This window comes from Zingiber officinale, chromosome 4A (assembly GCF_018446385.1).
Source record: "Zingiber officinale cultivar Zhangliang chromosome 4A, Zo_v1.1, whole genome shotgun sequence".
Lineage (NCBI taxonomy): Eukaryota > Viridiplantae > Streptophyta > Magnoliopsida > Zingiberales > Zingiberaceae > Zingiber > Zingiber officinale.
The window spans coordinates 41,129,821-41,157,060 of NC_055992.1; the positions used below are offsets into that span (position 1 = coordinate 41,129,821).

Here is a 27,240-nt window from a genome sequence, read left to right on the forward strand (position 1 = left end):
TATATTCTAGATAAATAATTATACTTGTGTGACTAATAAATCAATCAGGCGGCGATATGAGACTGTTATAAATATACATTAACTAAGGAGAGCCTAAAAAAACTTAATTAGTAGTGATAAAACAAAAGAGATTGTTCCAAAATTTGAATCCGTAATTTTTTAGTCACAAAATAACAATTTTACCGTTATATCAAGGCTCCTTCTGTAAATAACAAAATAACTTAAGTATCACAATACAATTCTACTAATTTTATTATAATACTAAAAAAATTAAAATATACTCATTTACAACAATACTAAAATTATAAATAATTGTTATCACATATAATTAATATCAAATATCAATTTATTCAAATACTTGGCAGATGTAGATGACTATGAGTTTTATTTATTATTATTATTTTAGATAAATATCTAGTGGATATGATATTAGATTAATTAAATAGGTATATAAATTTAATGTACGAGTCCATATACAGAAACCGACCTATATGAGCTTATAGTGAATTTGAGCATCAAGATTTTGTCTTCTTTTCTAATCTATATATCTATATAATCTATACACATAAGTTCGATTTTATTAGCTGTTAAAATTTGATTTAATTGTTAATTGATAGTTGTTAATATATTTTGATATATATATTTTTTAAAAAATAATTGAATATATGGGTTTGGCACTTCTTCAATCATTCGATCAGTGACGGTGCTTCGATCGACCAATGGCAGTGGTGTTCTGGTTGGTCGAGTGATGACAATAATTCTTTGGTTGGTTGGCCAATAATATATTTTTATAATGAGAAGACACATGTGTAACTTGAGGAGTATACTTTATTTTTTTTATTATTATCATTTTTAAATTTGTCAAGTCAGCCAGAGCATGCTTCTATAATTACCTACTTCGACAAGGACTTCTATGTAATATACACATGAATATATCCTTGTATTGATCTTGTATTTGTCAAACTTTCCCGGAGTGAAGCGGTAAGAGTATTAAGTTACTTTTTAGATATTCATAGTTTGATTTTTAATTACAATATATTTGTAAGGATTTTTTTTTTAAATAAAATTCAATAAAGAGATGTTGAACTTCTGAACCATTCGTTATAAGTACTTTTCTATTTGTCCTAATGGTCGATAAAAAATTTAATTAGAGCCAGGTCGATCATTCAGATTTAATATTATCTAGCCTAATTAATCATTGTCAAACTTGTATTGTTAGGGAATATTTGAGAGAGCTTTTATTTATTTAAAAGTCATGCTTATAGATATTATTTTGAAATCAGTGAGAAATTAAAGTATGAAGTATTTAGAAATCGATGTCAAAAAGTTAATACAAAGTAGAATTGGAATGTTCAATGAATAATTATCTCCCAACTTAATTTTTAATTAAATGATAACAATATTCTTAAATTATATAAATTAATTTTTTTTAATTATCTAAATATAATTTTGATACACCATGTTTATATAATAATTATTATTATATTTTAAATATGATATTAAAATTATTATTTTTATAATGAAAAAATATATAATTAATAAAAATAAAAATAAAAAATGACAAAATTTATATAAATATATGTAAAAAAAATCTAGAAATACAAATTATATAAAATTATAAAATATTATTTAAATAATAAATATTATAGAAGTGGGTGATAATTATGTAAAATGGTAAATTTATTAATGTCATAAATATGATAACAATTATGTAAAATAATAAATTTATTAAGGATATAAACGTCAACTTTTAATTTTAGATCATAAATAAAAAATCAAGAAAAAAATATCAAATTCTTACTTCTAGAATTTGAGTAGAAATTTCAGAATCTCAAAAGTTCAGAAATACTCAAAAATACTTACATGTAGCTAAAATATGCTCAGTAAAAACTCTACCGAACAAACTATACCAAATGCTCCCGTAGTCTTATTGGACTGAGCTGCTAAGCAATTTGCAACATTCAAATAGTGATGTTATGATATTGGAGCAACAGCTATGATAACTTACTCAAACCAGATGAATTTGACGAGCGCAAGGATAGCACGGTTTGCATCGTAGGAACCGTATGGATGGTCGGAAGGCTAGTGCCAAAGGGGAGAGTGCCCATCTGATGCTGGAAGCGTGAGGACTTGGGAAGGAGAAGGGAAGGAGAGGGAATTCTTGGCGAACATAATCTACTGTCGAAGATTTATAGGATATTAGCTGGATTTAAATTACACTGAACTAAATTCACTTATCTGTCAAGATAACCTAAAATGATAGTCTCAGACTAGCAGCAGGGGTTGATTTCTACTAATTACAGAGTGCAGTCCGAGCTCCGAGCCCGAGCAGACTGAAAGGTCGAATGGGCAAGCAGTAGATTGACCGACCGGGTAGACAGGTCGAGTGAGCAGTAAGACCAAGCAAGTTCAGCTAGATAGAGAGTCAACCGAGCGAGAGGGTAGCCGAGCGAGTAGACAGATCGAGCGAGAGGCCGATTGGGTGAATAGACAAGCCGAGTGAGAGGCTGGTCAGGCGAACAGGCAGGCCAAGCGAGCTGGTGTCGGCCGAGTAAAGAGGCCGAGCGGGCAAACGGATAGGCTGACCGAGCGGAAGAAGAGGCCGACCGAGCGGACGAGGAGACTGATCGACCGAGCGGACGTAAAGGCCGAATGAGCTGACCGAGCATCCGAGCAAGTGGCCATCCGGGCTTTGACGCCGAGCGGGACCAGCAGTACAAAGCCTGTGATTGACGCAATTTCCTTTAAACAAATTCACCCCACCTCCGATAATGCTTCGAAGTTTACATAGGTCATTTGTTTCCCGGGATACAGTACCCGAACTATCACGGGTACTCCGTCGAGCAAAAGTTGCACGATAGAGGAGGAGGGAACGTAGGTAGAGAGCTTCTACTGCCTTTCTATGTGTGTAACCTTTTGCCTGTGGTCGTAGTCTCCTTATATAATAGCTCAAGACCAAAGGGCACTGTCAATGACTGTTTAAAGATTATTATTCGCCAGTTGTGAAACGTCAATGTTTCACTTGGCTGCATTAATCTTTCTTTAATGCATCCGTTACACAAGCAGCAAAAAGGTTTACATGACAAAATGTTGGTTGTTCAACTTGGGCAAATTTTGCTCAGACCGATCCGACATTCGGCACGCGCAGGTCGTGCCCGCATACTTGGAATATCTTCTAAGAATTATCATAGTCATTCAGTCTCTTCACATCTGTCAAGAGCTACAAACTCAGATTCCATCATGGATCTGGTTATTACCGTTTACTTAGAAGATTTCTAAGATATGGTTGCACCTTCAAGAGTGAATATATATCCACTCGTAAACTTAGAGTCTTTTATGTCTTATATCCAACTCGCATCGCTATATCCTTCGATCACAGCAGGATATCTCGTATAGTGTAGTCCATATTCACGAGTATATCTCAAGTACCTCAGTACTCTTGTTATCCCTTTCTAATATTCAACACTGGATTATTCATGTATCTACTCAGTTTACTTACTACGTAGGCTAAGTCTGGTCATGTACAACTCATCAAGTACATCAGACTTCCAATCACTCGAGAGTACTCTATCTGAGAGATACTTTCACTTCGATTTTTCGATAGATGTTGACTCGTATCTATCGGCGTTCATGCCAATGCAATATCACCCTTGTTGAATTTCTCAAGAATCTTGACCACGTAATGAGACTGACTAAGAACAAATCCTTCTATTGTTATAAGAATTTTGATTCCTAGAATCACATCTGCTAAGCCCATGTTTTTCATGTCAAATCTTGAGTTTAACATATCTTTAATGGATTTGATTATCTTATCATTACTCCTAATGATAAGTATGTCATCTACATATAGACACAAGATAACATAATCATTCTCTGTGATTTTCATGTAAACACATTTGTCACATTCATTAATCTTGAATCTATATTTCTTCATAGCATTATCAATTTTTTTATGTCACTGCTTTGATGCTTGTTTCAAACCATATAATGACTTCACCAATCTATAAACCTTGTTTTCCTATCTTGACACAAAAAATCTCTCAGATTGCTTCATGTAGATTTCCTTTTCAAAATCCCCGTTTAGAAAGACAGTTTTTACATTCATTTGATGTATTTCGAGATTCTATATAACGACAATAGTCAACAATACTCTAATGGAAGTTATTCTCGACACCGGAGAATACGTATTAAAGTAATTGAGACCTTTTCATTATCGGTATCCTTTAATTACCAATCTGGCCTTATACTTATCAATTGTACAATCTGATTTCATTTTCTTCTTGAATATCCACTTGCAACCTAGTGGTTTACTTTTAGGAGGAAGATCCACAAATTCCTAAGTGTGATTTTGCAAGATAAAGTGTATCTCAGATGCAATTGTCTCTCGCCAGTGAAGTCCATCAGAAGAGCCTACAACTTCTAAGTAACTTCGGGGCTTACTTTCCAACATGAAAGTGATAAAATCCGATCTATAGGATTTTTCTACTCGAACTCTTTTGCTCCGTCTAAGCTCAACCTCCACTGGTTCCTCATCATCATCTTCACATTGTATTTCATATGCCCACTTTGAGGAGCTAACATCCTCTTGGATCTTATACAAAAACACATGTTCGAAGAACGAGACATTTCTCGATTCTATTATCGAGTTCTTGTGTATCTCCGGTATTTGTGATTCATACACAACAAACCGATACACACTACTATTTTGTGCATATCCAATAAATACGCAATCAATAATCTTTGGTCTTATCTTAATCCTTTTCGGATCATGCACCAATACTTTAGCAAGACACCCCCACATTCGTAAATATTTGTAGGACGGTTGTCTTCCATTCTATAACTCATAAAGGCTCTTATCTATTTTCTTTCGGGGTACCTTATTTAAAAGGTAATTAGTTGTTAACACAGCTTCCCCCCACATGAACTCTAGCAGTCTAGAGCTCAAAAGAAGAGCATTCATTATCTCCTTTAGAGTTTGGTTCTTCCGCTCAGCAACTTTATTTTGCCGAGAAGTATAAGAAGCTATCGTGCTTGATCGCTTGTTCAACACATAACTCAGCAAACAGTGATACATATTTACCGCTTCGGTCACTTCGAACCACCTTAATCTTTCTATTAAGATGGTTTTCAACCTCATTTTTATAGAGTGCAAATTTCTCTATAGCTTCATCTTTACTTTTGAGAAGATACACATAATAGTATTTTGTGTTATCATCTACAAAAGTGATGAAGTATTTATTTCCACCACGTGTTGGCGTACCTTTGAGGTCGCACACGTCGATATGAATTACCTCAAGTGATTCGTTGCTTCTTTCAATACGTTGAAAGAATGACCTTGTCATTTTTGCTTCAACACAAATCTCACACTTATGTTTTGGGTCAATGTGGAATATATGTATGCTTTGCATGTTTATTAATATACGTAACACATCGTAGTTAACATGTCCTAGTCTACCATGCCACAAATATGAAAATTCAAACATATAAGTGGAAGAGCTTTCACTTTTATTTATCTTAGGTCTAATGGTCATTACATTGAGCTTGAATAATCCATCAGATACATAGTCCCTTCCTACAAACATTCTATTCTTGGACAATACAACTCTGTCCGACTCAAAAACAATGGTAGCAGTGATCCGGACACTGGATTCTTCCGAATCTCCGGAACATACAACACATTGTTCAGAGTAAGGTTCTTGCCTGAGGTCATCTCCAACAACACTTTTCTTTGGCCAATGATGTTCGAGATTGTTAGGTTCCCCATGAACAGTTTATCTCCAGTGACTTATTCGAAGTTGTGGAGCAGTTCCTTGTTGCAGCACACATGTCTGTGGCTCTAGTATTAATCCACCACTGCCACGGGTTTGAACCGATCAGGTTCAGTTCAGAGACCACAGCGCAGAAGTCATCCATTTCTAGTCCCTCGTTCAGGTTGGCCTCCTGCTTCTTCGACTTTCTGCACTCCGAAGATTTGTAACCCACTCGGTCACAGTTGAAGCACTTTCCAGAGAACTTCTTCTTGTTGATGTCACCTCTAGGTCCCATCTTGAAAGATATGGAGTTCTTCCATTTCGAGCTTTGACCGTGCTCGACCACGTTGGCTTTCACAGTAGCCTGAGAGAATAACTTTCTCTCTGAACTCTTGTTGTCTTCTTCGATGCGAAATCTAACAATAAGTTCCTCAGCATTCATCTCCTTCCGCTTGTACTTCAGGTAGTTTTTGAAATCCTTCCAGCCGGGAGGCAACTTCTCAATGATAGCAGTCACCTGGAAGGTTTCACTCAAAACCATCCATTCTAAGTGGATTTCATGCAAGATCACTTGAAGCTCCTGGACTTGGTTGATCACCGTCTTGGAGTCAACTATCTTGTAGTCTAAGAATCGGCCCACTATGAACTTTTTGACTCCTGCATCCTCTGTCTTGTACTTCTTGTCCAGGGACTCCCACAGCTCCTTAGTCGTTCTCTTCATGAGTTCATGCCTCTATTGCACTGATGGTCTGCGCATTAGCATCCTCAGTACGCTTGGGAGGATCCTCGATCAAGAACCGAGCCAGATTGAGCGTGGTGAAGTAGAAGAGTATCTTCAGCTATCATCTTTTGAAGTTCACTCCAGTGAACTTCTCTAATCTTTCCCCATGGTTGATTGACACAGTTCAAATCGGGGAGGAGGGAGCCTGCATGTATTGAGTCTGTTGCACCTCAACATTCTATTCTATGGTCATCTCAACATAAGCGAATCTATTTCAAGATTGTTGGCGAACACAATCTGCTGCTGGAGATTTACGGGGTATTAGCTGAATTTAAATTACACTGAACTAAATTCACTTATCTGTCAACATGAGCAGGGGATGGTTCTGCTAATTGCATAGTGCAGTCCAAGCTCCGAGTCTGAGCAGACTGAAGGGTCGAGCGGGCAAACAATAGTTTGGTCGACCGGGCAGACAGGTCGAGCAAATAGTAAGGACGAGCAAGTTTGGCCGGACAAAGAGCCGACCGAGCGAGAGGTTGGTCGGGCAAGCAGACAGACCAAGTGAGAGGCCGGTCGGGCAAACAGACAAGCCGAGAGACTGGTCGGGCGAACAGACAGGTCAAGCGAGCTAGGGTTGGCCGAGCAAAGAGGCAGAGCGGGCAAGCGGATAGGCTGACTGAGAGGAAGAAGAGGCCGACCGGGTGAGCGAACGTAAATGCCGAGCGAGCTGACCTAGCGTCCGAGCAAGTGGTCGACCGAGCTTTGACGCCAAGTAGGACCAGCAATACAGAGCAAGCAGCGAACCGAGGCCTGCGATTAACGTAGTTTCCTTGAAACAGATTCGCCCCACCTTCGACAGTACTTCGAGCTTGTGTTGCTTTTTTATGTGCGTAATCTTTTGTTTGTGGTCATAGCCTCCTTATATAAGAGCTCAAGACCAAAAGACAGTGTTAATGACCGTTTAAAGATCATTATTCGTCGGCTGTGAAACGCTAACGTTTTACTCGGCTGCATTAATCTTTCTTTAATGCATCTGTTAGGTTGTTCCACTTGGACAAATTTTACCCCGATCGGTCCGACATTCGGTTGTTAGGTTGTTCTACTTTGGCAAATTTTGCCCCGACCGATCCGACATTCGACGCGCACAAGTCGTGCCCTCACACGAGTCAACATGATTCAGTACAATCCGAGTCTTAGATTTGTACCCCTCTATACACCCATATGTGAGAGAGTCTCTCCCCATGTATTTATTCTCTCCCCATACATGTGAATCAATATAAACCAACTAACATGTCATGAAATTCCCAATATAAAATTAAAGTCTCATTCACAATAAAACGAGAGGTGCACTTAGCCAATGTCGCACAACCTCCTAGTTAGCAATAGCACTAACACCTAGTTCAAACAGATGCTCAATCCCGAAGAGAGAACACAAGACAAGGATGAGAGGTAATAACAGTTTTATTTTTCTCTCATTCTTTTCCTTCTTTCCTTCCTCCTCTTCTCACTTCTCTTATTGATTCTCTCTCTCTTCTCTCCTTATCCTCCTATTTCCTCCTGATCGACCCTTCCTACCCTTCCCTCCTAGTTCAACATCCTTTCTAGTCTTCCGTATCTCGTTCTTTTCTTTGTTGTCTTAATTCAAGGATAAACCTCCCAAGGCTGACTTTGATTAGCTCTCATCATCCTTCGCTTCACTTACAATCTCCTTCCTCGTTACACCCCAAGGCTTCCTTGTTCCTCTATCAACTCCTTCAACCCTGCCCCTTTTCTCTTGTCACTCACATCCACCTCTTTCCTCTTGCAACTTCATATAATGCCTCTCTTCTCTCTTTCGTCATCCCTATCCCTCTCTAGCTTATACACAAGTATTTCTATGTCGAGATCTCTTTCCTCAACAAGTATTCTTTGTCTAAATCGAACTGTCAACAACGCAAGGAAACTCAACACACTGCAGTCAATTGGAACTCTGAACTCTTACAATACCAAAATCAAAAGAAGCAGAATCAAGACACAAACTCGAGCACTGCCGCTTTATCTCCTTTAACCAAAAAATTCAGGCTTGCTCTCTTGGCATCCAAACCACATCCACCATGCCTCACATGGCTTATCAAAGTCACTGACCATATGTTTTACTTTGTCATCGTTAAAGCGTCATTTGAGCATCAACGAGGTACAAAAGGATCATCATTGAAAAATCATTGGAAGGTTAAAACATGAATCATAATTGGGGACTCGTTAAAACATCATTGGAGCATCAGTTAGAGTCGTCAAATCATACCTTATAACCACACTTCCTCAACTGATTCTTAAATATTGTTTTATGCTACCTTCGGAAATAGTTTCATTGTAGATTGAGACTTTTTTGGTTGCGTACATCTCAGTTTGGTCCGATGCGAAGATGAGATGCCAACTTTCCCCTTGGAAGATTCAGATCATGTCATGCGCCACGTGAAATGGAAATGAAGTTTATACCTTTGTATACGCCACATCTTTGCAAAAGCCTAGAAGCTTGCCTCCTCTGTCGTCGGTCTTGTCAAGTAGTAACGCAAGCTGTTCGAGAGAACCTAGAAAGATATTGAATATGATAGATTGATATTACGTCAGCTCTCACGAATGATACTATCCTACTATCAAGTAAGCAAAAGGTAAACATGAATGCCATTCAATTAGCAAGTATTGTATTAGGTGTGTAAATATAGAAAAAATTGTCAGATAAAATCGAAGAAGATTTTTTACCTGTTGCAAAGGCTTCTTGATTGGTTCGTTTCTGTAACTGACATGGAATTTGGCCTTAGCCAACAACCCCTAAGTGAGAAATAACATTATCATTTAAATGGCATGCAACTAAAATTTCCTTTTTAAAGGATGGTACCTCAGTATCGAACTCTCCGGACTGGACTGCAATGTCTATGTCAGTGATGTTCTTGACCAAATCAACCAGCAACCCAGGATAGTCTGCTGTCTGAACAACGAGCAAGCTGAATGGGAACAAATATGATATTTTTATTTCCGTATTGACTAGAGAGAAGAGAAATATGCATTTCAACATTTAAGCCATGTAAAAGAAAAAATAACCAAATAGGAGATGATTTTAGTTGCTTATCATGAGTAGATAAACATGTTTTGTAAGTTTAAACTCGGTCAAAACTGCTAGATCCAGTAGTTTTAATTAGTCAAATTACTACACATATGGTCAAAACTGCTACATGGCCAATTTTAAGTCATTTGGTCACTTTGAAAGTATGGATGAACTCCAATGACATATATATTCAATTCAAATTTTAAACAGAAAATAAACCCATAGTAGTTTCGGCTAAAACTGATAATTATGAGCATAAAATTATTTTGTTGCATGACTACTTTTGATATTTTTAAAATTTATAAAAAAAATGATTAGAGCAGAAGATGAGAGTTGCAGAGATGAGAATGTTAAATGGATATATGGATATACAAGGATGGACAAAATAAAAAATAAGAGCATTAGAGAGAAAGTCAGAGTTGCATCTATTAAATGAAAACTCTAAGAGACATATTTAAGATGATACGAACATGTATTTAGACGGCCAATAAATGCTCTGATTAGATGATGTGAAACTATGACAAATACACACATCAAACGAGGAAGAGGAAAATAAAAAAAAAGACTTAGTTAGCAACAATAAAACAAGATAAAATTTATTTAAATATAAATGATGATATAGTAGAGAATAAAGTCCAATGACATAGAAGAATCCATATAGCCGACTCCACCTAGTGGGATAAGCCTTAGTTGTTGGTTATTGGTAGCATTTTTAAAAATTAATTATATCATATTATTGTTAAAAAAAATATATTTTTTTAAATTATAACTCATAGGAATTTTGACCAATATTGTTGCATGAGTTTCTTAAGCGTGCATGTTAGGTTGGATGGTTAGTCTAGTTCTTTTAGGTGCAAATATGAAGGTGTGGTGAGTTTAGAAGCACAAATTTGGTAAAAGAATATTAGATGAATAAATCAAAAAGAGACACTCCTTACACTATGATGATTTTGTAAAAAAGGAGCACTATTTTGATTTTTTGACAAATTGCTATGAGATAAGGGAACTCTTTTCACATTGACCTAGATTGTGAGTCCATCAAGATAATGTTAGCTTCATAGCCAAACTTTCATGATTTGTTCTTTATGATGCCTTGGATAGGAGAGATCTCTTGAAGACTTATATGAATTTTAAGCTTTCTACTCTTTGTGAATACGGTTTAACATTTCTACACCACTGTATTATTTGTCTATTGCCAGTTGGAACTAATGAATGTCATGCAATTTGAAAGCAGGCAGAATGATAATATAGTACCATTTAGGTAAAGTCATGGATAGAGTTGAACTCTATCTCTTTAAGACGAATTCGCCTTGCACACGGTGCTCACGAAATATGACAATTACCTCCTAAAATACAATGATTTTATCTTGTGATAGCAGCATCGGAAATCACCAGAACTCCAAACCGAATATGCTTCTCAAACTCTCCAAAATGCAAGTATGGAATGCTTGTATTCTAATTTGAATGAATGAATCTGCAAAGAGAGGGACCCTATTTATACTACGTGAAGGGTTGGAAGAGCCTCTTGGTTTAATCAAATTTGATTCGTCCATCTTGAATTGGCCGATCTACATCGTATCCTAGCTGAAAGAACATATTGTCCCTTCACCTAGATTTATTTGATTCATCCATTTTGAAATTGACTCAGATTGAGTCTCATCTGAAGGAGCACTTTGCCCCTACATGTGGATGCATTTGAGTCCTCCATTTTTGAATTCAATGGCTTAGATTGAGTCATCTGAAGGAGCACTTATGTCCACTCATCTAGATGAACTCGATCGTCCATCTTAATCTAACGAATCAGATTAAACCATTTCACTGATCCACATAGAACCACATGATTTTCATATTGTGCCATGTCACTGATCTATACCAAACCCACCTAAGCTCATTTATGCAATAAGAGTGGCTCCTCAAGCTCCTCTAGACTACGCGTACATGCGAAGTGAAAAGTTAAACACCCAATGGGCGTGTGTGCGCATGCTCAATCAGTGCTATGCATCGCCTTCACAGAATCCAGGCATGGATTGAGTTAAACCAACTAAATCGCAACAACACAAAGTAATATAAGGAAGGTTTAATGTATCTTAGTGATGTAGCCATGCTTATAACTCAAAGAAGGAATGAGATTTATTTAGCCAACTCAAAATAGTAATAAAGACAACATGGTTTAATGAGGAGGACGAGGATATATTGCCAGTATAGTTTGTCACTACTCATCACATATACAGTGAAATGTTCATACCTACGATCAGGCCCATCATCATAAACATCTATATGGGTAGCAACATCCACATCAACCTGAAAACATAGATCAACAATTAGAGTTGTCATTCGTCAAGTGATCAAACTTCTAAGTATAAATAATGACTAAGCTTATTGACAAGCTACTTGCTGAGTACTTTGAACTTTGATATACTTTTGAGCGAAGTAATTAAAACTGTTATTTTATACAATCATTGGAAAGAAATACTTGAGAATTCTAGAATTCTGTAAACAAATTGCTCGCCTTCAAAGATGAAGAACATGTAAAATGAACATCTACAATCATTTCAGGATGTACAACGGTTGGTAAGTGGAAGAAGCTATAAAGATATGGAAATGCAAAGTTGTTTTATATCTGTGACTTAAATGATGTGCTTTGTCATTCATGCTTCAGGAAGGTATTGATTTCAGATATTAGGAAAGATTTCTTGCAAACTACTTATATTCTCTCTGGACACAAAGAAGAGAGGAAAAGGATCTCATGTGTTTTTTCAACGAAGAATAAAAGTACCAGGCACCATTAAAATGCTAAAATACAAGCTGTTCAATCCCAGAAAGACAACATTAAGGGGTTTCTGAATCATTTCAACTGAAGGAATCAGACTTCAGCTATTAGGAATAACTGTTTAAGGGAGATTGAAATCTTCTTTGTCTGTAAAGAGATGTTGAAGCATTTCTTATTTGTTTTTTTGGATGGAGATTGACTGCTTCTAGCTGTAAGAAGTAATCAAAATATGCTAAAATGTAAGAGGTATACAGTTTATTTTAGTGGAATAGTTAGCAGCAATTTGTTTTAGTGAGAAGGAAGTATCTGTTAGAAAGATTGAAGATTAAACGAAGAGAATATTAGATATCATGTGATTATTTGATGCTACATTTTGAAAATGTATAGAATATAAGGTTTCCAATAAATATAATTAAAGTACTTGTTGCGATGGAGGTTCAACTCCAAATGCTGCTCCCATTGCCAATTGGCTGCTCGACTCCTACAAGATCAATGAAGGCATTGAAGACTTATGAATTTGAAAAGAAAAACACAGCACAAAGCAACATTTATTCTTACTGGGTGATACTCAATCAAATTGTTTATAATTGTCAAGCGGATTGTTTCTAGCAATTCCGGGTCTTCGATTTTGCGACCAGTAGACCTACAAAGCCCCTACCCACTGAATTTAGTATCATTTGTATGAATAAACTACCATAAGGCAAAGGAATGGCTAATCCATGAAGAACTGCAGCTATGCTATATTAAGTTACAGAAAATGCCAAACGAAGATCACATTATACAAAATGATCACAGATGGCAAAAGAATGGCAGGATCTCAGAAAGCTTACGCTCTAGTTATTGCAAACTTGTTGTGCTTCCCGGAAGAATCCAAGCAAACATTAGCCTTGACAACATTGAGCCCTAGATTCTTTAGTGCCTTCATCTTCACAACACAAGAACAATAATGAACATCCAGTGCCTACCTGATAAGGTGTTAGAATTTATTGAATTTAAACTGATACTACAACTTACAGTGTCTAGAAGAGTTCCTAGACGATCACCGAAGGTAATTTCAACGATAGTAGAATCTGGATCAGAATCCTGATCGATGATAACTTTAGGAGTAGGAATTGTGTCAGTCTCACTAGAGCTGTCATCCTGTTGACCCAAAAGATTAGAATCAACACAGAGGAAAATGAAACCCAAAGTACTGAGCTGAGGCAAACAAGAAGTTCTTGCCTCAACAGCTGCTGGAGATGCTGCTCTAGGAGTAGTTATGGTCGCATCAGAATGCAACCTGGAAATCCCAATTCTCAAAATCATCGCTATGTAATAATAACTAGATGGACATATGCATGAAGCAATTGTCGAAGTGTACAAATCTTGAACAATCTTTTGAGGTCCACAACTAAGAACAAATTAACTGAAATGAAGCAAGGTAGGGTTTTGGCATCCGAAGTCGAATCGAGTTGCAGTAACACTGACGGGGATGGAATCAAAACCTGATTTTTGAAGGGATTGGAGCTCCAAAAGGGGTGGAGAAGCGGACGGAGCAGCACCGGAGCGAAGGCGGCAAGCAGCACTCTCCCACCCGCGGGTTAGGGTTAAGGCGGAGGCTCCCAGAAGCCATGGCGACCGCCATTTCTCCTCGCCAAGGCACCGACTTTACGAATCCACTGCTCTTCGAATGCGCTTATATGCCACGGCAGAGGGAATAAGAAGAGGAAGGGAAGGGGAGGGCGAATGGCTGCATCTCCGGAGCACCATTGCATTATCCAACCATACGAATCTCACCTTACCTGTCTCTATCTTACCCTCAGATTGATACCTCCTCCATTTCCATATTCACAATAAGATAAAGGAGAGAGAGAGACCACCTTACCTTTGTTATCCACGGATCCCGCGGCTGCTTTGTGAATTGTGGTGGCACAGAGAGGACAATGGCAAGAAGTTACTGAATAATATTAGCAATTTGCTCTGAATTCTCACTGTCTGATTTATTGGAATATCTTGGAGGAATTTTGTCTCCAGCAAATGAAAGGAAGAATCTTGGGGATGGATTTTGGAAGCTGACTCATAGGTCATGACAAAAGACATTGTTTAATGTTCGCCCTTGTTTATTCTCGATGAACTCTTTATCTGCGATTACTTCAAGAAATGATTTTTTTTTTTTTATGGATTCTTTTGGTTGTCGAATTTCCAAATGGGAGAGGAATGCTTGCTGACTCATATTTCAGAATCATATCACACACAAGTTGGCCATGTTGCTTTTTACTTGCATAACTCTGAACTATAATAAACAGTCCTCTGTGATAGAGTAAATAAGAGATCTATAATGGTTGGAGGTTTGTGAGATACTGAGATCTTCTTTGTTATCATATTCGTACCACCTACTAAAAATATCTTATATATTTCTTCACTATAAAAAAAAAATCAACAACTCCTTCGTACAAGTCCGACACTAACTTTTTTTAATATATTATTTTTTATTTTTTAAAATATAAATTAAAAATTTAATATTAAAAAAACGAATAATAATATTAGATATTGTAACACTTACAGAATAACTATTATAGGTTGTAGTAATTTTTATAGTTGTTATAATAATATTGAAAGTAAAGAATAATTACAGTAGCTGTACAGAAGCGACTACTGATACAGAGCTTAATTTTTTTTTTTTTAAAAAAAAAACTCTTTTGATTTTTGTCCATTTTGACTTTGTTGTTCATGGACATGCCTATTGCAGTGGAGGTGTTGCACATGCCTGCTAGTAGGATACATAACGTACTTAAAGGTGTATTCACAGGGACTTTGGTGGAAATAGAAATAGGCAGATTAACATAGGGTGCAGTTTAAGGTATGATGTATAATTTTTATTATGTGATTATTAGATAATTATATAATCAAAGTTATGAGTAATTAAATATAATTTAATGTTATTTAATTTAATCGTATATAATTTATTTGTTTGAAGATTTTAGTGTATAATTTAATTTAATATTTTATTATATTATTGTTAGTTGAATCTAGACATTTTTATTATAGTATCTCTATTTTTTTATTATATTAATTTGAAGAAAGATTAATATTATTTATTAATATGAAATAATTTTTACACCATAGTTAGTATGCATACTTTCTATTTATATTTGAAGTTTACAAACTTGAGACGAAAACTTTTCTATAAAACATTTACAAATTGCATGTATCATAAATTTTAACACGAAGTAGATGGTGCACAAAATCAAAATATCTTAACTCAAGTTACATCACATATAACTATATAATCAAAATAATTAAAATATCAAATAGAAAGGTGAAGCCCTCCTCTTCGATAATAAAGTTCCAGTATAATTTGTCTCTGGAATTTGCTGCTCCTCGTATGATTGGAACTAAAATGCTTCCACTTAACATGAATCTGCAGACTAGGGAGCATAATCCTCCTTCAAAATGCTCAACTCTGTTTGGTTCCAGTACAGTCAACCAAGTAACTGATGAGTAGAAAACTTTGTAGATAATGATGCAATTGCTTCAGTCCTAAAACAGTGTATTCAGGTTTATCTGATAAGAGCAACACCATGCAGTCTTCTATGTAGCTCATTTCTAACAGCTCCAAAGGTGACTTGTTTCTAGTAAGTAGTAGTTATTTTCAGAATTTGACAGGATTTTCAAAATTTTCTATAATTTTAACATCTAAGAGCATCTACATCAATTTTCTTATATATTAGACTTAAAAAATTTACTTAATTAAATTTAGATATTCATTTTTCACTGACTTTTTACTATTTCTCTTTCCTCTATAATGTTTAAGAAATGAAATCTATTTTCTAAATTTATAGAAGTACTATTCATAAATGCTAAATTTAGTGAATGGATAAGGTAGTTGATGTAAAGATTTTTTAGTTACTCTAACCAAAAGTTAAGATAAAATCTTTGAATAAGGTAACTGATGTGGACATTCTAATACTGATTCTATATCCATTGCTCACCTTACTTCTTCGACTAGTTGGTCGGCATAGGTGATAGGCATGCACTTCATGAATCCCCCTTCCGTCGTGAGTGGGAAATGTTGCTAGGTTCTTCGCGGCGCGAGTGGGGATGCCTTCTCGAGTGGGGAACTGAGGTTTGGTTATGGTAGGGCGGATTGAGATTTAATAAATAAGGGTATTTTTTATCTCAAAGGATAAATATTGAAAGGATAATTTTGAAAAAAAAAAATGATAATCCGGAATTAATGAAAACCTCACTTTTACAAGGGAATCTTATTTAGGTCACATGCCAAGATTTTTATTGATAACTTTGGATAGATAATCAAGATTATCAATAATAATCTTGAACCAAACTCACCCGTCTTACAAAGCAATTATTCTGTTTCAATTTTCAAGAGTGGTAGTGTTTTATGAATATTGACACTACATTGATGAAGAAGATTCATTATACCTGTAGAGAAGTGCTTTGCGAGCTGCTTGTTTTGGTGCCATTTGAATCCTTATGAGTTGGGAAGAAAGCTTGTGTTGATAGACAACGACCGGTGCAAATTGCACATGCCCGTTGCAAGTGGCATAACCAAGATTTTCAACTTAGGAGAGCGATTTTCAAAAATTCTAAACATTAGTGTAGGTCTATTTTCATAATTCAAAAATCTAAATTTCAAATTTAAGGAGCAAAACAAATTTAAATTCAAAAATTTTGACCTTAGCCGTTAGTTCTAGTTAAAATAACGATTCGTCGATCCCCCGAACTTATCTATGACTCAAAGTCGAAAAATCATTTGTGATATCGTTTTCTCATAATATTTAGCATTCCACATATGAGAACTCCATTCCGATCTAAATAATCATCCTAACTAGCAACCTAATAAAATAAAATTTATACTTTAAAACTCTCCTTCAATTATATCAAAAAAAAAAAAATGAACAACTTACTCCTCTTGTTGTTGCTGTGGTTGGACAAAGGGGAAACAAAAAAAGAACAGTTTGTAATGGGTTGCTTGTTGGGAAAAAAATTAAAGAAGACCATTGCTTTTGAAAAAAAATAGAGAAAAAAATATAGAGAGGAAGAAACGAAAGATGAGAGATTTACCTTCTTCGTTAGCAATCTCGACTAGCTTCGATGAACTCGACAATGACAAAAAGTGAGCAAGGTAAGGCAAAATAGGACTATTCTTGCAGTGCCAACAAAAACCATAGAAAATACGAGAAGAGAAAGAAGATATGAGGGTCGAGAGCTGCTCCTATTATTGGAAGAGGACAGCAGCTGATGCTACATTTCTTGATTGCTGAAGAAAAGAAAGAAAAATAAAAGAGAGTTCTTGTGATTGAGAATAGGAGAGGAAAAAATTATATGTTTACTACCATTAGAGAAGAGAAAGAAGAAGAAAAGAAAGCTCTTGTGCTTAAGAAGAGGAGAGGAAAAAAATTACTAGTTTATTACCATTTGAGAAGAGAAAGGAGAATAAAAGATAGCTCCTATGCTTGAGAAGAGGAGAAGAAAAACTATAGATTTACTGTCATTGGAGAAGAGAAGAAGGAAATGGGAAGAAGAGGAAGGGAAAAATAAAAAAAAGGAATGGGCAAAGGCACGACTATGGAATAAGACACGACGGGGGTTGCAGTGTATGTAGGGAGAAAAGGGAGAGGAAAAGTGAAAGAGAAGGTTTCCTCAAAATTACTATAATTCGTTGTAAATCGACCAAACTCATTTAAAACTTAAATTTAGTTTGATCATAATTTAACCAAATCAACTTAAATCAATCCCAGTTTGAACCAATGTAATCCTTATTTCCATGTTTATCCATTATATTTAGTTTTAACCTGCTCCAATTTTAATTTAGCTCTCCCACTTCATATTCTATGATTTAATTAATCTATTTATTATTATATATTTTATTTTTAAAATTTAATATTTAATATTCCAAATCGTGATATTTCTTCGTAAAAGTGGTACCAATGCAATTAGGTCGAGGGTTTTCTACATATATAAACAATTTTAATTTTCCGATGACGAACGGTGGTGAATCGATTGGTGAGAGTAGAGGTGAAAGATTTTTAAATATATAATATTATTTTTTTAAAAAAAATTAGGGGGCAATCACACCCTCCAATCCCCATGTAGCTACACCGCTGCCCATTGTTATGCATGGCCAGACTCACCAACAATGAGATGGTTGTGTATATAGAGAATGTTGGTGTAATAATGTCTTTAAATGTTTTTTACATTTGGATAAAGGTTTAAGTTAGAATGTGATATGTCTTGCTTATGAGGTGTGTTAAGTGCTCAAGTGCAAATTAGTTGTCACAAATTTTGTAAATATAATCTAGGAAGTTCCAATGAATTAGGTGATTGGATATTTGACAAATGAAAGTTCTAATAAATTAATAGTGACTAAATTCTTGACTAAAAAAATGGATGACCTAGAAGTAATGTTTCTTAGCATACAAAGTTTTGAGAAAGAGACTCTAGCGGTTTTTATTTTGTGCAAAGTTGAGTGTGAGTGCATTTATACAAAGGGTTTACTGTGAGCTAAATTAAGCACGAGCTAAAACCTTAGAATTGGCTTTAGTTAGTGACATAATCAATTGAATGTGTTTTTCAGTTGGTTGGAGCTTGAATTAGTAGTTAATTAATCAACTTAGGTAAAGGAATATGATATCTGTGTTGGATATATATGAATGGAGAAGAGATGGAAGAGGTATGAAGTTTTATTATGAATAAGATATTAATTTTACATTGAAAGTTTCAAGGTATATTGGTTGATTTATATTGATTCGTATGCATTGATGATGTGAACAAATGCATGGGGAATGACTCTCTCTCTCATGCATGGGTATGCAGGGGGTACAAATTCAGGGGTTGGATTGCACTGAATCATGCTGACTCGTATGTGAGCACGACCTGTATACGCCGAATATCGGATCGGTCGGGGCAAATTAGTTTGTCGTTATCTTAAGTGTTTGGTGGAAATCACGGTTCACCGTTGTATTCTGAGAGACAAATGACTTGAGAAAGCCTCGAAACACAGCTGTAGGCTAGCCTCAAGATCACTCGGTCGACCTCTCTTCTTGGTCGGCCTCAAGCTCGCTGGTCGACCTCTCTCTTGGCCACTCGTTCAATTCACTCACCCGCTCACCCAGTTCGATCGACCTCTTGTTTGCTTGGTCGCTCGGCTTCCGCCTGGCCGCCCGCACACTCGCCCAGTCACCCCATTGCTCGATCGGCTTCACTGCCGCTCGATCTCTTCGTCGCCCGATCGACCCTCCGCTCGTCCTGTTTGTTCGCCCGACCGACCTCTCGTCTGGTCGGCTGCTCTGTCCTATCGAACTTACTCGGCCTTACTACCCGGTCGACCTCTTTGCTATGCGATTTGGACGTGAGGTTGGTCGCTCACCCACTCGGCCTAACTACCCAGTCAACCTAATTGCCCAATCAGCCGCTCTGCACTCTTCCTGGTCGGTCAATCTATTGCTTGCCCGCCCGACCTGTCAGTCCACTTGAACTTTGCTGTTCGGACTCGGAGCTCAGTCTGCACTCAGCAATTAGCATAAACCAGCCTCTGCTGTCAACCTGAGATTATCAACTTAGATCATCTCAACAGTTAAGTTGAATTTAATTTTGTATAATTTAAATTCGACAAAGTCCCAAATATCTCCGGCATATTGTATTATCCAACATTTACATGGTTCGGAACTCCAGTTTCAATTTCATGGCCTACCGTCCTAGTGATAATCCATTAGATCTCTCCTTATCGGATATCTTTCGGAGACGGAGACGGAGAATCTTATAAAACATAAAAGAAACTTTTGAGCACGTTGTGATTGCTTTAAATGTCTCTTGAGGTTTGAAAATACAGAAGCATTATTCACTAAAATCTTTAAGAACCAGAGGCGAAAACCTCCTCAAAGCCCTTCTTAAATAACCTTCAGGTTTGGAGATAATTTTAGCCTAATAGTTAACTGATAGTGCTCATCAATTTATTGTTTCATTGATTTTGACGGTTACATATGCAAAACGGCTCTTACCCATTATTGTTCATTAATCAACTGTTTTTTTCATTAGTTGAGTTTCCAACTCAACTCAAAAAACTTATATTCATTGCAACAATATCAACAATGGGCTATTATTGTTCATCAATTGATTGTTTCCGGATCACTTGAGGTTTCATCCTTACCTAGTATATAATTGACTTTAGCTACTAGATTTTTACCCACCTAGTATCTGATCAATCTTTATCCATTAGAACTTCTCATCTCATGCCTAATGTTAGTTAACCTTGGCATGCCAGAACTTTGTCATTCCTCACTTTGACTCGCGATATATCTTCAAATGTCTACCTCCAAACTCAATTACCATCTTAAGTCCAAAGTTCTGCACAGCTCCTTCTTTGATTCGAATGTATGTCATGCCAAGCTTCATCTCGACTCTCCAAGCTTGATGAGAATCCTAGGGTACAAAGATTCACAGGATTGCTCACTCAATTTAGTTGTCTGTCATCCCACATTTGAACTCCTATCTCTGCTTTCGCATGCTTAAGTTCTACTTGATTAATTCACCACATCAAATACATACCTAAAATTAAGATACATTGTCAACGTATCAAAATACTATAGTTAAATAGAACCACAAATGAGGAACTATTGTCCCAACAAATTGAAGTATGATGTACCTCTTAAGGAGAGAAGGAAGTTGATTAATGAGTGATTCATCAAAGAACAAGATAGAGATCAAGGGGATTTGGCATAGGGAAGTGTATAATGATATATTCATGGCAATGAGGATGGATGGTGAATGTTTTACTCCTTTTTAAGCATATTTCTTTTTGTTAGGATTCATGTTATCATGTTTTGATTATGTTGGAAGGTTGGTCGTTCATATTTTGATTCTTATAGCTTTTACGAGAATATTATAGTGGCTCTTCCACTCTAGAAAGCCTAGCTATTTTTTTGCAGTGCAAATGGACTCACATTTCTAAGTATATATGTTTATTTGTTATTATCTAATATATTAGTGTTGAAAGACTCTTCAGCACTCTTATTATTGTCCTCCTTAAGTATTTAAGCATAAGCATTTTACCAAAAGACACCTCCCAAAAACATAAAAAAATAAATTGTATTCTAATTAAAAGGACACATTTTATATTTTAAGGCAATTTCTAAAAATATTCAAAGTCAACAAGTAGAGGGTACAAAGTAATTTTGGAGAGGATGATGAATCCGATAGTATCTTATTTTTATTTTGAGCCCTTAAAGGTCATTAAAGATGTCTTATTTTTATTTTGAGAACTTAAAGGTCACTCAGGTGTCTTGATCGAAGCATTTTGAGGATAATGGTGATGACCTTTCAATAGTCAAAATCAACCAATAAGATTATATCGATCAATTATTGAGAATGTAATAGTAGTTTTATTTTATCATTATCAATATAATCATCAAGAATTTTTTTTTTTGTCAACACAACTTAATAGCCTCCTTAATGGTTTTTTAGTGGGTAGGATAAAAAATGAACATTAATAGACTCTTAGGTGTATCATGAATACAACAATAGTAATTACATTATCATTTTAACCACTCAAAGATGATTAATAAATTTTGGTCAAAACATTTTGATGGTCTTCTAAGAGTAAAAAAAGTTTGTATTATTGAGATCGTTGACATTGTTAGAGAATGGTGAATAACAATTTATGATTTCATCGATTGTCATTCATATGCTCATCTACAAATAATTATACCTAGTGAAAAATACAAATCAAATATAAAACAGAACAAACACAAAGAAACAAAATATTTTTTACATGGTTCGAAATCCTCGATTTCTATTCCATGACCTACCGTCCTAATGATAACATCACTATCTTTCTTTTTGTTAGACAACTTCCAAAAATGAACAAACCTTTTACAATTCTCTATTCTTTACAAACAAATACAAAGCAAAAACAAATGCACAAATAGTATAAAAAAAATAAAATGAAATAATATACACTAAGAGACTTTGCTTTGATTTCTATTTGTAGCTCTTGGATTGTCTCTTGAAGTTTGAAAAATACAATAACACTCTCCTTCAAAACCCCCATGAATTGACTTTGAAATCCTCCACAAAATCCTTCTTTTAGAGCCTTCAGATTGGAGTTGTTTTCCGCTTAATAGTTGACTGATATCACCCACTAGTCAATTGCTCTACTAAATTTGAATGTTATACCTACAGAATCACTCTTTTCAACTTAGCTTTGACTACAACAGTTGATTGCTACCCAAACAGTTAAGTCACTAAGTCAAGTTTAGAACATTTTATTCGATGCCATAGTGATAATAGTTTATTATTGCTCTTCATCAATAGATTGATCATCATCAATCAAATTGATCAGTCGAGTTTCAAATATCAATAGTCTATTTGCTACAATAATATCATTAGATGATTACCATCAATCGATTGATCTACAACAAATCCCTTAAACACTCTCAAACCCTGAATTAGGAGTTTGTCATTAGTCCCTTGGTTTTATTTTGATCCTTCCCCTTTGCACATTGATTTTAGTAATGTCCTCTTTGGTTGCATGTGAAACACATAATGTATTCTTTACCTTTGTGTATCAAGGGTTCCCCCTCCTTTAGCTTCTCCCTCAACTTGGATGCCAATTTAGTCTTTTTCTTCATCAATTTAGGGCACTTGCTTTTATAGTATCATTTCCCCCTACACTCAAAATAAATAATATGATCTTTATTTTTAACAATTTAAATTGTTATACCTTTGTGAGTTGAGCTATCTCCACTCGTAGAGGTGGCACAATCATCCTCATTGGCTCTAGATGCAGAGGGTTTTTCTTTTTTCGATGTCAATGACCTACACTCTCCTTAATCCTTGAGGTGGATATTTCTTCATCTTCCATATCAGATGTTAAGTATCTCTCAACCTCCAAGTTGTCTTATTCTAGTGTCAACAAGTCTCCTTCCTTGGGCTCGTCTTCACTTTGCGTTGATGTTGGATCTTCATAAAATTTTACAAGCTTGTTCCATAGATCTTTTGCATCCCAATATTGACCTATCTTGTACAAGACATCATTAAGTAAAATGTTTGATAATAATTTAGTTACCTTTTCATTTTGCCTCAGATTTTTGAACTTGCTCCTTTGTCCATTTGCTCCTCCGAACAAGTTTTTCTTTTGTATCTCTCGAAGCTTCAAATCCTTCCATTAGAGTAAATCATTGATCTATGTCCATCATGAGGAAGTATTTCATCCTTGACTTTCAATACTCGAATCCTCCCAATCTGAATGGTGGAGGCACTTGAATGTCATATATGAATCTATCCCAAGGTTCCATCCTAAAATCTAAGCTCCCTTTGGTGTTAGCTTCTTCCGGCGGTCAGTCCAATGACTTCTTACTATCGAAGAGCTCAAAATCATGCATTCATCTTCTTTCCTCTAGCTCGTACTTCTTCTGACGGTTAGTCTGATGAAGAGCGATCTCGCTTTGATATCACTTGTTACGACTTGTGCGAGCTAGAGGGGGGATGAATAACTTTGATCGCTTATCGCCATTGCTTTGTGCTCGTCATTGAATGTGAAGTGGAAACCTTGCTTCAAACTCATCTCCACATGCACAACACCTTGGTTTACTTGGTATCCACATCCTTGAGGTGACTAATCCAAGGTCCATACTAATAATTTTCTTCCACTATAAGCTTTCTCCTTTTCAGAAACTTTTCAAAGGCGAAAAAGCCTTTACAAACTAGTTCTTACAAGAACACAACAAGAACAAGAAAACAAATATAATAAAAAATGACTTTTCAATCAAAACTTTAATTGCTTGATCTCTTGTTCCTCGGAAATGCCTCTTGTTAACTCATAAATGCACTAGCACTTTGCTTGAAAATCTCCAAGAATCGGCCCCTTCAAATCTCTTTGAAATCACCCTTTAAAGGTTACTACTCAAGCTGATTTCTGTCTATTAGTCGACTAATTGTACCAATCAATTGACTAATCTAATGAATTCAACCGTTGAAACCTGTAGAATGGCTCATTTTTGACTTGCTTGACCATAACAATCGTGTTGGTGCAGTTTGCACTAACGGTCTAATCCGAGTTTTGATGAATGATAAGTAAGTTAAGTTAGGTTTTGTTGTGATCTAACCACTTGATTAAGTGTGCAGAAAATTTAGGTAGGTCAACGGGTCAATCGGATAGCTGGTACGAAATCCAACTAGGTTAACGGCCGACCGGATAGCTGGTACGAAATCCAGCTAGGTCGACGGGATGACCGGATAGCTGGTATGAAGTCTAGATAGGTCGACGAGCTGATTGGATATCTAGCAAAAAGTCTAGTTAGGTCAACGTGCCGATCGGATAGCTGGCATGAAGTCCAGACAGGTCGACGGGATGACTGGATGTCTGGGAAACTAGTAAGTTAAAGGTAAGTCACTAGAGGATAGTGACCAAGTGAGGATGCATCCCGGTTGAAGGGACAGTAGGCATCAGTCCAGTTTAGATCCATTTGGGATCCCTAAGCTAAGACCTTGAGTAATTCCTAGTCTTGGGAGGACAGGAACTAATTACTATTCTATATTATTATTAAATTGTCTTAATACATATTTTGCAGGGTATTTTGACTAACATTATTTTGTAGAGCAAAGAGAAGAAAATTGTCTTCGAATGAACAGTGTCTGAAGGCGCCTTCAAATAGTGAAGGTACCTTCGTACTGTTCATAGAAGGCGCCTTCCATGGCCATGGAAGACACCTTCCGCATGATAAACTTGGACGTCGTTGCAGATAAGAGTCGAGCCATTCGGGATAGAGTTTGACCAGTTGAAGGCACCTTCCATGCCTATGGAAGGCACCTTCCACAACCTATATAAGGCAGGCTCGACCAAGCAACCTTCAACAACTACTATACGAGCGACTACGCATTCTTTTGAGATTTTGATTGCTCTGGGCTCCTGCTACGACTCTGCTACAAAGCTACTGCACCCAATGACTACTCTGAGGACTTCCGATCATGGCCGAAAGACCGACATCGACACAAGCGCTCCCACTTAAATCTTTAAGTGTCGGTAATTTTCTTTGTAATTAATTACTGCAAAAGGACAAGTGCAGTGTGTTGCACTTGTTCTGTTGGTTGCTACTCGGAATATCGCACTGGTTCCCCTGTACAAAAATTTTGTACAAGTCCCGAACCTTTCCTAACAATCTATTGTGTTCTTTAGAAATTAAATTTGGAATCACAAACATAACTTAACATTATTGATTCCAAATTCAACTTATCTGTTCTTAGAGGTTTAGACTTGGATCGCAAACGATGCTTAACATTATTAATCCAAATCCACCCATGTTACACATTTGATTAAATATTTATTTTAGAGATCGGCTTCCAGGTTAAACATGGTGAGACACTAGGCCTTCTTGGGTATGGGATCATCCACCACTTCCTAGACAAAATCTTTCAACGAAATTTAATATTTAATCTCCTTACAGTAACCCTAGGTTTAACCATTAAGAACAATCGAATCACAAGATCAAAAAACAAAAGAAACACAAAATCGAATCATAAATCTGAAACCTAGAATCATTAGCCTCTTGTGTTTGGTATTTCAAAATCCATATAAAAGATGAACTAGTTATGTTGCGGAAACAAAACTAGTTATACATTTTGTAGCTTATAGACCTCACAATCTTCTGTCGTATTCCTCTTCTTATCTCGAACGTCGTGCGGGTGACAATCTACCGAGATGAGAATCCACCCAAGCCTTCTTCTTCCTTCCAAGTTTCGGCCACCACCACCAAGCTCCAAGGGATGCTAGGAAACAAAGCCTCCTTTCTCTCTTTCTTTCTCAAGCAAGATCCGGCCACCAAAAGCTCCAAGAGATGTGATGCCGCCGACCTTCAAGGAAGAAGAGAAGAGGATGAGCAAGAGAAGAGGGTCGACCACCACCAAGGAAAAGAGAGGAGAGGAATAATAGATGTCTTGTGTCATGTTGGTCATGGCAAATAAGGAAAGTTTTAGACATAATTAAAACTTCCTTATTTTACTTGCCAATGAATAAAAGGAAAATTTAATTAAAATTTCCTTTTATTCTTGCTATGGCCGACCACCTTATTGAGCTCCAAACAAGGAAAGTTTTAAACATAAAATTAAAACTTTCATATTTGTTTCCGGAAATTTTTAAAATAAAAATTTCTCTTTTAAATTCCCTTCATGGTTGGTTATAAAAGGAAACTCTTATAAATTAAAATCTCCCCTTTTAAAACATGTGGATGATTACTATTAAGGAAAGTTTTCTCCAAAAATTAAAATCTTCCTTTTAGCTACAAATAAGGAAAGATATCAAACCTTTCTCTTAATCCTTTGTAGAAATTATAAAAGGAAAGATTTAATTTTTAAAACTTTCTTTTAAAATCATGGCTTCCACATAAGGAAAGATTAAAAATAAACACCCTTTTATCTTTTTTTATGTGGCCGACCACCTAAACTTGGGCTCCAAGCTAGGCCGACCACATCTTAATCCCATCCAAGGCTTGGTTTGGCCAGCCCTTGCTTGGGCTCCAAGCTTGACTTGGCCGGCCACCTAAGGTGTAACACCCATAAAGTCTCTAGTAAATTTTATGTAGTTTTTGCATGATAAGAATGAGTTTTATGTAGGTTCCCTCTACAAAAAAAAAAAAAAGAAAAAAAAAGAAAGAAAATAGAACCAAAAAGAAGCATGACCAAGGTTTGAACCTTGAACCTTTAGTAGGTGACAAGTTTTAAGTAGAATGGGATAACCAATAGCCCAAGAGGAAGTCTTGTTAGGAAGGAAAGGGAAGTTGTAGTTAAGGGTAGGGAGGGTGAAGGGACACCTTCCACTTAGAAGAAAAGTTTGTCTTTTCTTTCTCCCCTTTACTTATCATGAAGAGTTCATTTTCCCTTCTCCCTTCATTTAGAATAAATGAAGGGAAGAATGAAAAGGTGT

General features: G+C 36.2%; 1 protein-coding gene across 4 annotated transcripts; it reads right to left on the reverse strand.

The window, feature by feature from the left end:
• Positions 1-8,645: 8,645 nt before the first annotated feature.
• LOC121969850 (ACT domain-containing protein DS12, chloroplastic-like) lies at positions 8,646-14,328 on the reverse strand. Of its 4 annotated transcripts, none has more exons than XM_042520128.1 (11): positions 14,188-14,328; positions 13,808-14,104; positions 13,545-13,602; positions 13,338-13,463; positions 13,154-13,248; positions 12,882-12,966; positions 12,745-12,804; positions 11,799-11,854; positions 9,347-9,452; positions 9,211-9,264; positions 8,646-9,038 (listed from the first exon to the last, which is right to left on the reverse strand). In XM_042520128.1, exons 2-11 carry the CDS (start codon positions 13,945-13,947, stop codon positions 8,976-8,978), a joined length of 843 nt encoding a protein of 280 aa, XP_042376062.1. In that variant the 5' UTR covers positions 13,948-14,104; positions 14,188-14,328; the 3' UTR covers positions 8,646-8,975. The 4 variants fall into 4 exon arrangements, with proteins under 4 accessions (XP_042376062.1, XP_042376060.1, XP_042376061.1 ...); XM_042520126.1 differs by having other exon boundaries at positions 9,211-9,279; positions 14,188-14,324; XM_042520127.1 differs by lacking the exon at positions 14,188-14,328 and having other exon boundaries at positions 9,211-9,279; positions 13,808-14,117.
• Positions 14,329-27,240: the final 12,912 nt, after the last annotated feature.